This window comes from Abrus precatorius, unplaced genomic scaffold, assembly GCF_003935025.1.
Source record: "Abrus precatorius isolate BTA unplaced genomic scaffold, Abrus_2018 Scaffold10, whole genome shotgun sequence".
Taxonomy (NCBI): domain Eukaryota; kingdom Viridiplantae; phylum Streptophyta; class Magnoliopsida; order Fabales; family Fabaceae; genus Abrus; species Abrus precatorius.
This window is the reverse complement of record NW_020874292.1, coordinates 3,463,857-3,480,017: the sequence shown is the minus strand read 5'-3', so window position 1 is coordinate 3,480,017 and position 16,161 is coordinate 3,463,857. Positions and strand designations below refer to the sequence as shown.

The 16,161-nt window shown below is 30.4% G+C and overlaps 2 protein-coding genes and 1 non-coding gene across 4 annotated transcripts; 1 reads left to right on the top strand and 2 right to left on the bottom strand.

The window, feature by feature from the left end:
* Positions 1 to 9,871: 9,871 nt before the first annotated feature.
* LOC113868417 (glucuronoxylan 4-O-methyltransferase 1) lies at positions 9,872 to 10,753 on the top strand. The gene has a single exon (XM_027503981.1). The coding sequence runs from the start codon at positions 9,872 to 9,874 to the stop codon at positions 10,751 to 10,753; it is 882 nt and encodes a 293-aa protein (XP_027359782.1).
* Positions 10,754 to 11,012: 259 nt separating this feature from the next.
* Positions 11,013 to 14,491, bottom strand: LOC113849372 (TITAN-like protein). 2 transcript variants are annotated; one of them, XM_027479257.1, is made up of 8 exons: positions 14,182 to 14,491; positions 13,975 to 14,101; positions 13,774 to 13,855; positions 13,540 to 13,644; positions 13,346 to 13,419; positions 12,937 to 12,982; positions 12,241 to 12,659; positions 11,013 to 11,441 (listed from the first exon to the last, which is right to left on the bottom strand). In XM_027479257.1, exons 1-8 carry the CDS (start codon positions 14,478 to 14,480, stop codon positions 11,406 to 11,408), a joined length of 1,188 nt encoding a protein of 395 aa, XP_027335058.1. In that variant the 5' UTR covers positions 14,481 to 14,491; the 3' UTR covers positions 11,013 to 11,405. The 2 variants fall into 2 exon arrangements, with proteins under 2 accessions (XP_027335058.1, XP_027335049.1); XM_027479248.1 differs by having other exon boundaries at positions 13,540 to 13,855.
* A 1,589-nt stretch (positions 14,492 to 16,080) lies between these two features.
* TRNAL-AAG lies at positions 16,081 to 16,161 on the bottom strand. Its single transcript has one exon. It is a non-coding gene; the product is annotated as a tRNA-Leu (tRNA).

Here is a 16,161-nt window from a genome sequence, read left to right as displayed (position 1 = left end):
GAAAATGAAGATTGAAAGGAAAAAAAGAGGAAAGGAAGCATGTTAGAAAAGAAGACTTGGCAATTGGCATAGCCAAACTTACTAAGACGACATTTCTTGTTGAAGCTGTGAATCTTATTATGGCAAAGTAATTAAGAAATCAAATAAAGTCAGATGATTACACGAACAAAGACAATAGCAAGGCTTTAAAATAGGAGGTGATGATGAAATTGGTGACATGTTCCTCTTGCCTTAAGTTAACCATGGTTTACACAATATTCCCCAGAATTATTCGCTTGTACCTATTATTATTGGTTTCAAAATTCACAAACTGAACCTTAATTAAAATCTGAACCTAGCTTTTATTGTTAACTCTATTAATTGAGGTAGCAAGCACGTTAGGAGGAGATTTTTGAGGTGCAGCTTTCGAATGGCAGTAACATCACCATATTTGTTAATTGCTAATGCAACGTCACTATGGGAATTTTATATTATTTATGGAAAATGACCATTAGAGAACCTTGGTGGAATGTCAACAATAACCATGGCATCATTTTGAATATTTTTTTTCCTAGCATGGTTTCAGAGTGAACATCTCATTTTTTTCAAATCACTGGGTAAGTTAGTTGAATTAGCTTCTTGAAAAGGCAATAGTTTTAATAGCTACTTTTAAAGACTTCAAAAGAGATCCCTAAAACCTGCACAGAATTGACTCTGACCGAAATTTGGTCAGGTAAAACATAGATGCATCATGAAATTAACTTCAACAGAGAACTGAATCAAATTAACAGATAAATTTCATGCAATTGCTACTAATATTCTCGAGAAAATGTGACACTCGCTGCATGCTTGCTAAGAATTAAAAAATAGTATATATATTTGTAAGAAATAGGAAAACTCAATATAAAAAAAAAAGAAGAAGAAATTTTTGGTGTCACAGGTAAGAAGGATTGGACAATCGTTATTTGATGCAAGTAAGAGAAATAAAAACAAAAAATTGGCAATAACAAGCACCGTGATGTAGTAGATGGGATTTTAGATTCTTTACCAAAGAAAAACCAAAACTATTTAATAAAGGGGCAGAAAGATTTATGGGAAAATGGAAGAAAAATTTGGTAGTCTTGCATCTGTCACGCTACAGGTTGCGCATACCCATGACAAAGACGAAAATATTAAGTTAATGATGGTATCTTATAGGGGATTTGACCTTTATTTGTTTCCCTTCTGTAGAAAACACCAACGAGTCTTTCAAAACTAATTAAACAAAGAAATCTACCAATACAATTATATATTATTAATATTTGTTAATTGGGAGAAAGAGGGCATTATACCGTTTAGAGATGCCTTCAAAAGAATAGTAGATATGGACAAGGACAAGGGGATCACAATAAAGCATTTAATATAGTTAAACAAACATTAACATAAATTTAATGGAATGACATTAGTTGGAATTGTTGAAGTTCCATGCTGAAATGACTTGAATGCTTCAACAGGTAATTGCGCAAATTAGTGTGAGAATTGAGATTTTTTTCCGTAAATAAATTAATTTAAAATGTTTATTACTTACATGTCCTTATTTAATAATATGTTTACTATTGTGTCCTGAATTGATGATAATGGAAGTAAACTTTAATTGATTTTTCTTAAAATTTTACATTCAAATAAAATAAAATTCGATTACAGTGAACTTTCTTTCATTTAATATTTTTATTTATAAAGAAGTTAATTTAAATTAATTTTCTTTATGCTTTAATTTTTCTTTATACTAAAGTTGACAATAAAGCTTTTTATTTTTTTATATAAAAATTAATTTAAATTGACTTTCGTCTGTTTCATACTCTTGAAGTTAATTTAAATAGATTTTATTTTAAAATATAAGTCGATTAAAGTATATTTTAATATAAATTAAGTTATCCGTATGCTATAAATAGACATACACAACTTTTTGACTTTGCATGATTTTGTTAAAAAAATCATGAGATTAAGTGTAAAAATTCTAATGAAATGACAAATAATAACGTTCATGTACTTAAATATTATAATGATAAGATTGTACACACATTAGAGAGAGACATTTTGTAATAACAATTAAGTTTGATTGATTATCTGTCCACTAATTATTTTGCTATAGTTGAAGAGTTGAATATTGAAAAAGTAAAAGAAAAACAATAATTTATTCTAATTCACCAAGATATAATCTAAATATTTACTTGCCTAAAACTATAATTATTTAATTTATTTTAACAAATAGTAAAAATTCTAATATAAAATATACTAATAATTTTTTAACCAACAATTGATTAAGTACGTAACAGACATTATGTGTTATAAATATAATATACATCATATAATACATTACCATAAAAAATAAATATATAACAGATAAATAATTAAATGTACAATAATTAAATTAATTTTTATAATTCCTGTTAATAGACACTTAAAAAAGATTAACATAAAAAAATCAAATAAAATTAAATAATATTTTTAAACATTTATTTGTATGAACAATTTACTTACAATATATATAATTAAAAAAATTAAATTGGTTTAGATCATTATTCATCTCCATTGTAGTAACATTGAACTTCTTTCTCTTCCTTTCCCTCAAGGAATTCTTCTGAGAGGGCCTTTTTCTTCCTTTCAAGTTAGCCATTGCAGTGGATATATGCATGCCGAAGTCGAATAAAATCAAATCCTAAAATCTTCCAAAGTTTATTCAAACCAACTCTCACCCTTCTACCAAAGTTGATTGAAATCAACTTCCACACAACAGAAACTACAGCCAAAACCTATTATAATTGACTTTCGTAGGAGCAAAATGGGGCATACTGAAGTCAATTCAAATTATTTTTTATTTTGAAAAATAATCAACTTAAATTGTCTTCTTTTCAAGGCTAAAAAATACATTTATGTAATTTTTTAAAAATAGAACATTTACATAATTTTACTTTTATTTTATTTATTATTTAAAAAAGCCAAAAATTGATTAAACTTTTGTTTGTTTTCATTACATCTTAGATGTCCATTTTTCACTTAAATTAATGTTCAGTGAGTAAGTGTATCTGTCAAAAAGTAATAAAAGATTCTTAAATTAAGTTCTTAAATTGTCGCCCCACAAGGACTGGTTTCTAATTACTAAGAATTTTCTTATTTAATTGTTTGAACTTAATAAATACAAAATTAAACTATAGAATTCAAGATTTAAAATAATTATCATCAGATCTTAAAACAAGTATCACAATACACGTCTTGTTAGAAATTATAGAAGAGGAACCTAGAGTAAAGGAGTTTTCTCATTTAATCCTTTACATTCTTTTTCTAATTAACTCTAAATTCGATTTTTTTGTGATTACTAACCATTTATACAATTATTATTAATACTCAATGGTCATGCAATATTAATATTTTTTCTTTAAATTAGCATCTCTAATGGTCATGTAAGATATCAATTAAAGAAAACATGAAGAACCTATAAACTTGTTAATCTAATAATGACTCGAAGAAAAAGATTGATTTGATCCACCTAATTCTTTATCTCATTTTATCCTACAGATCCATTAACTAATTGAGGTACGGTCGCTTGACAATGTAATTAATTAAAGTTATGTTACGAGTGATCATTTCACAACACATAATCAAACACACTAAGGTAAATACTAATCACAAATGAAAATTAAACCTAGATTTAATCATTCAAATTTCATAAATTCATGAACAATAATTCTCATAGCCCTAGTTATGAATTTAACTACTCATGCTGAAGAAAGAAACTAAAGCAAGTGTAAACAATGCTATAAATAAAGATGAAAAGTAAACTAGAAGAAAAATCTCGTTCTTCAAGTCTGGTCGCTTGAAACTCCAAATCTGTGTCACAGATCCCGTGCGAAAGAGATGAGAGAGTCACTTAAAAACTCAAAAGTGAAGTGTAAAAATTGGATGTTGAGTCGTTGCTCCCATGCCTTCTTTTATATGTTTATAAGCCCCTAAATCATGTTGAATGTGTGATTTGTGTAGGTGAATACGGCCATGCTAGATGAATGCACGACCGTGCTTATACTGGATTCACAGAACGGTCGTGTATGCTAACAAAGCATGAGTGTGCTGATAATTGGGGATTGAGCGTAATTTATCCTTAATAGCCTAATTCTCTTGAACTTGCATCCAAAATGTCCATAAGTCTTTTGAATCTTCACACATGTTCATCTACAACAATTAATGGAGTAATTAGTATAAAAATCCGTTCAAATCAATAATAAATGCATATGAACATGCTAGAAAAGTATGTCAAAATACGACTTATCAATAAATATAGTTAACAATATTTACTCGAACATAATTATTTTTCATGAAAGATACATGTAATATTGACTAAAAAAGATAATAAATTCAAATTTTTTAAAAAATCAATAATTATATAATTTTAAAATATAATAATAATAATAACAATCTTAAATGTATTTTTGTTTCTTTAAATAATAATATTTTATTTTATTTGGTCCTCTATTTTGAAAAGTTATGATTTATTTATAATTTTTTTTACAAAAAATGCCAACGACACATTCTTTATTATTAACTAAAATTTATTAAAAACTATAAAAATTATGTGACTCATTTTTTTTATTTTTAAATTTTAAATTAATGTTTCTCACTTATACTTTTATAATTTTTAATAAATTTTAATAGTAGAGTGAGCTAGAGAAAGTTTGTCGTTAGGATTTCTCTTTTTCTTTCATTTGTTTTGTTTGTTAAAGAGCTAAAAAAAACTTCATGATATTTACATACTAAATGACTAAGCAAAATTGATACATAATGTACAAAACAAGCTTTAACATAAATTAGCACTTGCATGTCTTAAATTCTTTCATTTTCAGCATATTATTTCCTAAGATAATTTCAAATTGTCTTTACTATTTTTAAAGTCATGATTATGGTGAACAAATTTGTTGAAACACCAACCAAAAGATATGATTTTTCCTTTACCTTTCGTATTTTTATCTCCTTGTGATTTTTTATTTAGGTCATGGTAAGATTGTGCGACAGCAAAAAAGCTTGTAATTCTCTTTAATAGCTTCTCAAAGATCCAAAACCTTTTGGTAAGTCTCCATTTTGATAGTCCAAATTTCATAGTTTCTCCATCAAAGATAAGTGGAACAAATTATGAGAAATTTGATTCAACATCTATTTTCACATATACCAGTTGTTGATTTTTTATGACAAAAAAAAAATAAAGAATCACAAATGTGCAAAATTGTGAAAGAATGAACGGGAAAAACTCAACTTTTTAAAATAGTAATAGTATATTTATAATTATTCATAGAAACAGAAACTAATTATGTAACTGAAAGATTAATAATAAATTTGAAAAAAAAAACTAAAATATTCCTAAAATATAAAAATTACTGTTAACTATGATACTAATATTACAAAGTGAAACAATAAAAAATAATTAAAGATAATTTGAAAAACACATTACTAACAAAAATAACAAATACTACTACAAATATATATACATTTTAGCATACTAGCATTTTTTCCGGTCATCATCCAATAAATTAAGGCATTTAAAACTATCAATAACCACAGCCCTAGTAAATTAAAGAATAAACTAATCTTTTAGCCCAATTTCAAAGTTAGTGTATATATTGCATACATATTTGATAAAAATTATTAAAACTTACTTAAAAAAATATTAAATTATTTATTCAGTACCTAGAATAATAAGAAAAATAAACTAAAAGGTTTAGAAGTATAAGGATGAAATCAATAATATTTTAAGAAATTTAAATGAATTCATAAATTAAAATATTTTTTAAAAAATAAAAAATAAGGGAATTCCAAATGGCATTTAAGTAAAAGAGTATAAAAATTATAAAAAAAAAGAAGAAAGAATGAAAGACGAAAAGTCATGTGTTATTTTAAGTAATGCTTATTCATTTCTTATGTCTCTTCTTCTTCCAGGTGAATTCCTATGTCCTCTATAAGAAAGGGTTTTAACAAATTAATGTTTTTTGATAAGCAAATGCAATATTTCTATTCTTTTTTATCAATAATTTTGATAAAACTTAATTAAAATAGGTAACATTTTAGATGAATTAAAAAAAGTTTACGTTGATTTAAAATTTAAAATAATAGAAGTTATCAAACTTTTAAAACTTTACATATAAGTCCCACTCATATCATAGAAATATTTTTGCAATTTAAATTGAACATTAAAGTAAAAAGTAGGTCGAGAGAATTAACTTCTAAATATTACAAATAAACTTCTAAATCATTAATCATATTAAACTTTATCAATCTTTTAGATTTTTTAAAAGATCGACACAAAATGGTTTAAATACCAAAATCAATTTCTAAATAGAACCTAATCAAAATTTATTTCAACATTAATATCACTTAAATCTAAAAGAGCAAATTCTTTCTTGCAACACCAATGAGAATATGATTCTAGAACGAATCATTCTTCATTTCAATTCCTAAAAAATGATTATAAGGATTAGTATTCATCGTCCCACTAAATCCTCTATTTTATGTATGAAACAATTAATATAGAAACATCATAACATACAATATACAACAAAATAATGCTAGCTTGCATATTATATTAATGAGTTTTCAGTAGATCAAATATCATAACAATCATTTCATTACTATTCTAAAACATACACTAAGACCATGTCATTTCATATATTCTTACATCGATCAACATACCATAATATGTGCATCATACTCATTAATCAATACATTACAATACATTTATTATAATTACACCCGTCGATATATTACAATACATGTATATTATCATACCAATCAATCTATTATAACTCACTTATTATGATTACATATATTACAGTTCTATTACTATTGCTCTTGGGATCCCTGAGGTGTTCTACAAGTATAGATAGTCGCTAGTTAATCGGAACAACACGGATACAACATGTGCACATATGACTCTTTTTAACAAAGGTATAGTTAGGAGTCTAGTAAAAAAATAGGTGTGAAGCCTGTGATGCTTTCGCTTTTAGCAATTCATGTGCACCCAATACAAACAACATTCACTACCTTCATTTCTTTCATATTTCTCAAATCGTTTTCAAACTCTATATATCTTTACAACTATTTATACACATTTTTGCCATTTTTTCATGACACGCATTTTCTTAACATTTTTCTTTCCACTTTGATAACATAAACAACTTTAAATCTCATTCACATCCATTATATCAATTCTCATTCTATAATTTTCTCTCGTCATAACATGAATTCATTATTTTCAACATGCATAAACTTTCAAAATTACACAATCACTATAACATATTATTCAAATACAGATAAATCATCACTCAATTTCAAATCTATTATAATCAATAACATAAATCATGAAAACATTCTTAAAACATTGGTTTACTCATAGCCTTCTCTACAAAATTCTACTTTAGGTGAATCTTAAACTCAACCATAGGTTTTTGTACCTAAAGAATCTATTTTTGACATTATAATTTCAAGAAAATGTACAGATCTACTATTTTCAATGGGGTATTTTGAGTTTTTTAAACTATAACACATAAATAAGGCTTATGGTTCAAAATTAACCTCTCTTACCTGGAAATAGTTTTCTTAAAACTAAAGAGATGAGAGACGATGTCTCTATGGCTGAGTCCTCCTCAAGATCTAAAACAAGGTGCAACGTTTTGATGGAAGATATCGTAAAAAGACCAAGATCTTTCTATATATTTAAAATAAAGCACTTTGAGAAGAGAAGAGAATGGAGAAAATAGAAAAGAGATAGGAGTACTAAGCTCCAAGAAACTTACTTGGAGTCGATTGGAACGAACATTCAAGTCTAAATTCAAGAAAGAGTCAGGGTTTAAGAAAAGTTTCTCTGAGAAGGAAAGATGAGAAAACAAAGAGAAATGAGAGAAAATGTTGTTTGACTTCTAATACAAATTTTTAAAATGAAAGTTCCTCAAATACCTCTTTAAACTCGTGCATTCGTGCTTGAGCGAGATGTATTCTCACCTGGGCGAGACCCCTCTTACCTAGGCAAGAACACCAGACAGAAGGTTACCTAATTTTTTTATAATTTTGCTTGAGCGAAATACCTTCTTGTCTAGGTGATAGGATAAATGGGACAATAATATCCAATCTCGCATGAGTAAGAATACCCTGTAGTGAGTGGTCCAAAATGACTAGTCTTACTTGAGTGAGACATCTTGAAGTTTTCATAATTTCAAAATTTTCTATTAAAAAAATCAAAATAAAATAAATATGTAGTAATAGAAATGAGGATGTTACAGCAAATGTAATTGATTATCAATTGTTGATCTAATTTCATGTTAAATGAATGAATATGATTTAATAATTTTTAGATAAATATTTGGATAATAACAGGTAAATATTTAGATTAAGTCTCAAGTGAGTCAAGTATGATGAGGGACTAATCAATTTTTTAAGAAGTTGTAGGTGGTTTGGACAAACTTTTTTTTTTTCTTCAAAATTCCAACGTTTTCTATTTTATTTTTTTAGTGTTTTTGTGTGTGTGAAAAGGGTGTGAATCAAAATTTATAGTCATGGAATGAAATAGAAAGTAATAGTGCTTGTGTAGTCACTAGTGAAGGATAAAGAATGAATAAATTTATGTCGTGTAAATGAGAACAAGAAAGAAGAGGAAAAAGAAGAAGAAAATATACATCAAATTATCAATATGTCCTTTAATAAATTTAGTTTTTTATCTTGTATTTTTAATCATATAATTCCTAGCAACGGTTTACAATGTTTGCAAGTTTTTCTAATAGATATTTTTACCTTACTTTTTTAAATTTAAGAGAGGATGGAAGAATCTACTGTATAAATACCTACATCCTCCCTTTTCAGATTTCTGAAAGCTGCTGATCACTCCATGAGTACTATCTTTAATTGAAGATGGCATTATTTCTTACATCGTGGATTGCCAATGACTTAGACTTAAGTTATCTGGTGTTCAGAGGTGTTTCATGTTTCTATTGTTTAAAATACATACCATTCTGTTCATAACCTGAAAAATTATCATTGGAATCAATCATTGGTTAATTCTTAATAAAATCATCAATACTGTTTTTTTTTATTTTCCTCCGCTTAATGCGGAAACAAAATCCCATCAAGGGTATTATTATTATTATTATTATTATTATTATTCAAACGAAACTTTAACTCCGTTTATTATATATAACACGTCTATCATTATACAAGCAAAATGCATCTACAGTATCCAGGTCACTTTCCATTGCAAACTGGGTGGCCAGTTTAGCATTCAGCTAGCAAATGAAACATCTGATATTAGAAAGGGAAATAGTAAAACGAATCATCAATCATTGCTCATCATCAATCAAAAAGCACACCTATATGAAATGAGAGTTACATGGATTGAAATTTGAAAAAGACACAATAACCGCCCACAAACCTTCTTCAAGCTTACTCAATCACCACACAGGGACCCAATTAAATTTTGACAATCAACCAATCTTTTAGACCCATGTCAGCACCCCGGAAAGCATTAAATAAAGGAACAACTTCAAAGAGAGACATGCAATTTAATTTCTCCAGCTCAACCAGGCAACCACAACAATTAGGTAACAAGCTGTGGCTCGACGAAAAGAAAGGTAACACCTGTAACAAAAGTAAAATTATCCCTTCTTCCCTACTCAACAAGATGCACGTTATCATCATATGCCCACAGCATCTATTAGAAGGATGTAATGTAACAGCAGTTTTGCACAGAGGATGGAGTAAGGCAGTTGAATAATAATAGTGGGGGGATAAATTAAGGAAACAAAGATGCCCCCCGATGCAATTCATTTTCGTCCTCCCTTAGCACCTGTAGTTCAATTTTCTCCTCCATTAAGATTTCGGGCACATGAAAAAACAACGTTCTAGCCACAAATATTGCCAAGGACCCAAAGGAATGAATCTCAACAAAAAGAAACTAATTTCTATCCTTGTTTTGATCCTATCAATCATATCAATACTCAGGCTTCTGAGAATCACTGTCCGTATTTCATCTTCTTCCCCTAGGCTATTTGTTCTGTCTCCAGCTCCCCAACACAGCTCTCCACCATCGACTACACACAACAAAGTTGCCCAACATGCACCTGAGTCCTCAAAGCAGCCTAGAAGGCCTCCAAATTCCACCCTAACAAGAAAAGAATTCAAAGTTCTGTCAAATCTCATTGCTCTTAAATCCCCTTGCAATCTCCTCATATTTGGGTTTCAACCCCAGTACCTTGTCCTCTCTTCAATGAATGCAGCTGGAACCACTATCTTTCTTGAGGATGACCATGATATGATTAGCAAAGCATCAATAAACTCCAACAGCACTCGGACATACAAACTCGGGTATAATGTGCCAGCAAAAGAAGCTTACAATCAGCTCCGGCATGCAAGGCAGAGCCAAGCTTGTGCACCAAACCACAGATTGCTTCAAAGATCAAAATGCAAGCTGGCATTGAAAAGTTTACCGGAAGAAGTGTATGAAAAGAATTGGGATGTAATTGTGGTAGACGGGCCCAGCGGGGATTCACCAGAGTCACCGGGCAAGATGGCTCCTATATACACTGCTAGTGTTCTAGCTAGAGCAGGAGATGTTTCTGATGTACTGGTACATGATGTAGATCGTACGATAGAGAAGTGGTATTCCTGGGAGTTCCTCTGCCATGAGAACTTGATGAATTCTAAAGGGAAATTATGGCACTTCAGGATCAGAGGCCACTCCAATTCTACGATATTCTGCCCTGACTGAATAGAGCAGCATCATTATGGTTACAGATATTATATGTAAGAGAGCTCAGCAAATGTTAGTCGATTAGCAATTTTCACCTAAACAAGTGTCATCGTACAACTATAGTTCAAACGCTGTTAATTCTGCACAAACTACACTACATCAAAGTGGCTTATATGATAGTAACTGCCAGATAAAGATTGATATTCTCAAACAAATTATATTTTTAAACCGTCTGTTGATAATTCAAACAAACTCTGCAAAAACGACTTTACAGCATTAAAGTGGATTATGAGAGCCTTTCTTGAGTAGATTCAAATGTACACAAAAATTGCACTCGTGCTGACAAGTTACATAAAAGAAAAACACATTATAAAAAGATCTCTTATCTAACTAGCGAGAATAATCTCAGTATTCTGTACAATACAATGCATAAGTTCTTCACATTCCAGTGGAAAAGAGCAACATGTTGGAAGGCGAAGCCCACCAAAATATAGTAACCATCCCAATGTGCAAAAGCAAGCCGGTTGGCAAAAATAAGCACCCATATTTGCACAAAAATTGCTATCACATGCACCATGTTACATTTTGTTAATTCCATTCCATCTCCAAAGCGAAAGCATGCTTATCTACAATACTGATGACTCCCCGAACATGTTTGCCACCAGAAATTTCACCCATTTGAATAATCATCACCGCTATCCATCCGCTGCAAAGAGCAAACAACAGGAAAAGATCTAAACATTTACAAATGGATGACTGATATATCAATATGACAATAGCTCTAAAGTATATCGCAGAAGGAAAAGCCTAAATTAACAACTCAACTTAGTGCTATGACATCATACATTCAGTTTGCCAATTTGCTTTGAATTTCACCCTCGGCAGGGCTAGGACACTATTTTCTATGGTCAAAAAGCCACACTAAAGATGAGCAACAAACTGAGAGTAGTTTGTAAATATCTGAACATCCAGTATATTTAGACATTTTTTAAGGATGGATTTTAAAAAATCCATAGAAATCTTTATTCAATAAATAAATACAAACTAATTTAAGTTTAAAATTTGCAGGGGAAAAATTAAATTTATAGTTAATTGGAGGGTTAAACAAGCTATATGCCAGGCCCACTTAAACTGTTACCTGCCTTACTGCCAATTTTTATTTCTTAAACAAAAATGTAGTTTGCTTTTGTTAGCTTGGTAGGGTGGCCAATGCGTTAGCCAGAAACCTCATTTACAAAAACTGTGCTATCCATTTACAAGTCAATCCCAACAAAAATGTACAAACCATTTGAGTCCCCAAAAGAAAAGAAAATTTGCCGTCCATTTATGTGTACATCCCACTATTTTAGCTAGATTGGTACACTGGGCATGGCATAGCCTATTTTTGCAACCCAATTATCAAACAAGCCAGTTGGGTTTGGCAATATAAGTCTGGGTCCAGATAGAGCCGATTTTGGCTGACAGTTTTAGACCAGTTATAATAAACGTTTTAGAATAAAACTCACCATTCTCTTGCTGACATAAGGCTGTATCTTGATTGGCATCTCAGACTGAGTTTCAGCATTCAACTTCTTTTTCTCCCTCTCAAATTCTTTTCTGGATTCTCTTCTGCTACCAGATTGCCAGACTCTGCCAAAATTAGGAAGCCAGTTGGCATCACACTCATTCCTTACAATCTCTCCCCTCTTTTCCATCTCCATTTCAATCTTTCTCTTTTCAGCCCAAGCTGCTCCCACCCGTTTTGGATTCAACTTTTTGGATTTTCCTGAATTGTTTGAATGGGAGACAAGGCTTCCCAAAACAGGCTTACAATGTATCTCAATTCCTTCAATTGCTTCCAACCATGGTGGAGGTGCTCCAGAATGAACATTTCCACCAGCACTTTCAGTAGGCACGGAAGTGATCTGGGTGAGCATCTGTAGACCTGAAAATGCAAAAGGATAATAAGTAGAAAATGCATCAACATACTTGTATAGCACCACACTCAACGTCCATATGCTAATGTATCCATGAATGAGTTATAAAGGCATAGTAAAATTTTAAAATCGTTTTTGCATTCACATTAATTTTAAATATTTTGCATGCCTGTAGAAATGCAACAAAGCGACCAAGTGAACATATTGAATTGGCATATCCTTTGCAGCTTTACAGTATTACAAGAACAGAAGCAAAACAAAACTTTCATAATTACAAATGAATACCCTGATGACTGCTCTCTCTGCTAACTATTCTACCATTGTCACGCACCTGGGACATTCATACAACATGCAAAACTTTCTATCAGTACCGAACTACACATTAGATTAGACAACTACAATGCAGGAAGAGAATAACAATCAGAAAAATGTTAAAAAATAAATTAGATATTGTAAAATGTATAAGAACAAAGTGCAGGCAGCCAACTAATCCTTGATCACCGAGACATGAAATTTAGGTGACATAAAATTTAGGAAAAATTCTGGATGTATTGTCTTGCTAATCAGTGAGTTACCAACCAATGACTGCTGAAAGTCTGAAACTCAAAATAGTTAGATTCTAATGACTAAATAAAAACAGTTAAGGCCTGCGACCAAACACACACACAGACCTGTGTGTTAGCACAAAACTTACCTGCTTATTAGAGGAATAACCATCAGTTGAACATTGTCTACCTTCATGTAGGAGAGAGTGGCTTCTCCTTTCAACTGAGACACAACAAAAGCATTGAAAATAAGACTGAAAATTATCAAATTGACAAATCCCACATGTGCACTATACTTGTACAGAATAAGAAAAGACATTTTTGAAAGATGCAATAAGCATACCTGCAAAATCCTGCAAAGCAAGAGGATTAGCACCATAGCACTCTTCCGAAGCTAAAGAAGTAGTATCAATTTCTAACAGGCCAGTATTGCCAACTCCTGAGAGTCCTGAACACGATACCTGATACTCATTTGTATAGCATTGTAAAGGCAAAACAGCATTTGATTTCACAGAATGGGAATAAACATTTTGAAAACTATCAATATTTCCATTGTCGAGTTGATTATGGATATCACTTGAAGGACCAAACACCGTTCGGCGACGCCCTGCACTAGGCAACACAGCTTCATCATTTCGAGCCAAGCATCGCTTCTCCCACTGCACTCGCGAAGAAACAACAACCGATGAACAATTACATTCTAAATCACGAGATTTCCTTTTCTTTTCCCTTTTTTCTTTAATTTCACAAAGCATACAAAATATAATTTATAAAGCACCTTAGCTACATCATCATCAGAAACCATAAACGCATCCAACTGATCCACAGCACCGCCATATTTCCAGAAGAAGTGCTTCAAATTCTTGACATGATCAGCGCTGGCTAGGTGACGAATCGCGTTAGCGCTGCCACGTGAACCAACACGAGATTTAGATAAAGGAAACCTAGAATAATAAACAAATATTCAATTTGGGGGGAATGATACCAGGCGAAGGAACTAGAGAGCTCGTTGATGTCTTGGTCACAGAAAACACACCAGAAGCGATTGCGAGAAGCGAGTTGGGGAGTGAGAGGGATAGGGGCGTTGAGGAAGAAGCGAACATCGGAGAGCTTGTTTCGGAAGCGAGAGAGGAAGGTGGAGAGGGATTTCTTGTGGTTAGGGAAGTACTTGTGGCGGAGGCCTTGGTTGTGGTTTATGTTGCATGCCTTGCAGAACTCGAACTCACTCTTCTGCTTCCTTCTTTCCGTTCTCCTACTCTCGCTTTCGGATTGCTCTCCCATCATCCTTCTCAATTAACAATGCCTTCAATACAATGCTGGTAATTTATTCAGTAATTAAAATTTCAAATTATTAAAAAAAAATATTTCGATTCAATGGATTTATTTTGATTAAAAAGAATTTTAGATCAAATTATTAAGAGTAAAATAATAAATTAGTCCGTTATGGTTGATATTATTAATTTTTTACCTTTTTAATTGTTCCACTAATCTATAATACCAGACTTAGGTCTTTAAATTCACGTATAATTGAAAAATGTTTATTGTATAATATAGCATCAAAACAATGTTATTTTGTTAAATGTACCAAACTAAAATTTGAGTTAAACTAAGGTAAAATATTTAAAGTGGGGCAGAGGAAAAGTGATTTTGAAAAGATTGATGCTTATTGTGAAGAATTAGATGCAATAGTTAAAAAAGATTGAAGAACAAAACTTCGTTAATTTATTTTGTATTATGATATGAGTAATTCAAATGTAGGAAGATGTATGTTATAATGGAATTGGTTAATTGTAGTGGGATTATGGTAGAAAGATTGAATAAAGTATAGAGTAATGAATGTTAAATAGTGTGTATGATGGAACAAATTGATGAATATGAATTATGTTGAAAATGTGGTGTGTATGGAATTGTTGTGTTAACGCGAATAAATATGAGCAGTGTAATGTGAATGAATGTGAGCAAGTGTACTGTATATAAAGTATATCAACATAAATAGTGTATGTGACTAAAAATGTGAGTGAAAGGACATGTTAAATGCGATTGTTATTATACTATAAGTGGTTCAACGATACAAAAAAAAGATGGAAACAATAGAAATACCTTGTGAATTCAACGATATAAAAGAAGATGAAGACGGTAAAAATACTAGGGAAGGAGAAAGTGATAGTGACACTAACAGTAATAATTTTTATGCTTTAAATCAACAGTCACCCTAGAACAGTCACTAATAATATTTTTAGTCTAATCATTTGAAAGTCCCTCCTCAAAACTAATTAGCACTAATGATAGAATATAGGCCATCAATTATGGGATATGAAAAATGTATGCCCCTTTTAATCTTGTATTTGGATTTTTCCCTTAAAAAGCTCAACAAACTTTGTAATATAAGATATAACTTTGTAGAGTAAAATGTACTAAAGGACCTCTTTACTATATTTAAAATCATAAATAATATGTTTAGTGATAACAAGCATAATTCTATATTATTGGTTCATACAAGAAGAGTATTACTATCATCTCAAAAGTTAAAATACCATAATAACTACTATAGGATTTGCAACTAAAAAAAATTTCTTTGTATAATATTAGGCTCAAACTATATATGTAGCTTAACATAAACATTTTAATTTAATTTTTTTAAGTGGACTAATAAAAAAATTTATTTATGTAAAGACTAAACAAAAAATGTTTTTATTTTATTTTATAAGATTGATTAATGTATTTTTTGTCCTCTTGATATTTAAATTTGATTATAATTTTTTTATACAATTACTTTCTTTTTTATCTGTTTAATTTATATCAATATATTTTTATTCAAATGTTGAGTCAAAGTTTTTAATTTTCTAAATTATTATTATTGAATGTTATAAATATAAAATTAAATTGTGGAGAGTGGGATTTGAACCCACGCCCTTTCGGACCAGAACCTTAATCTGGCGCCTTAGACCAACTCGGCCATCTCCAC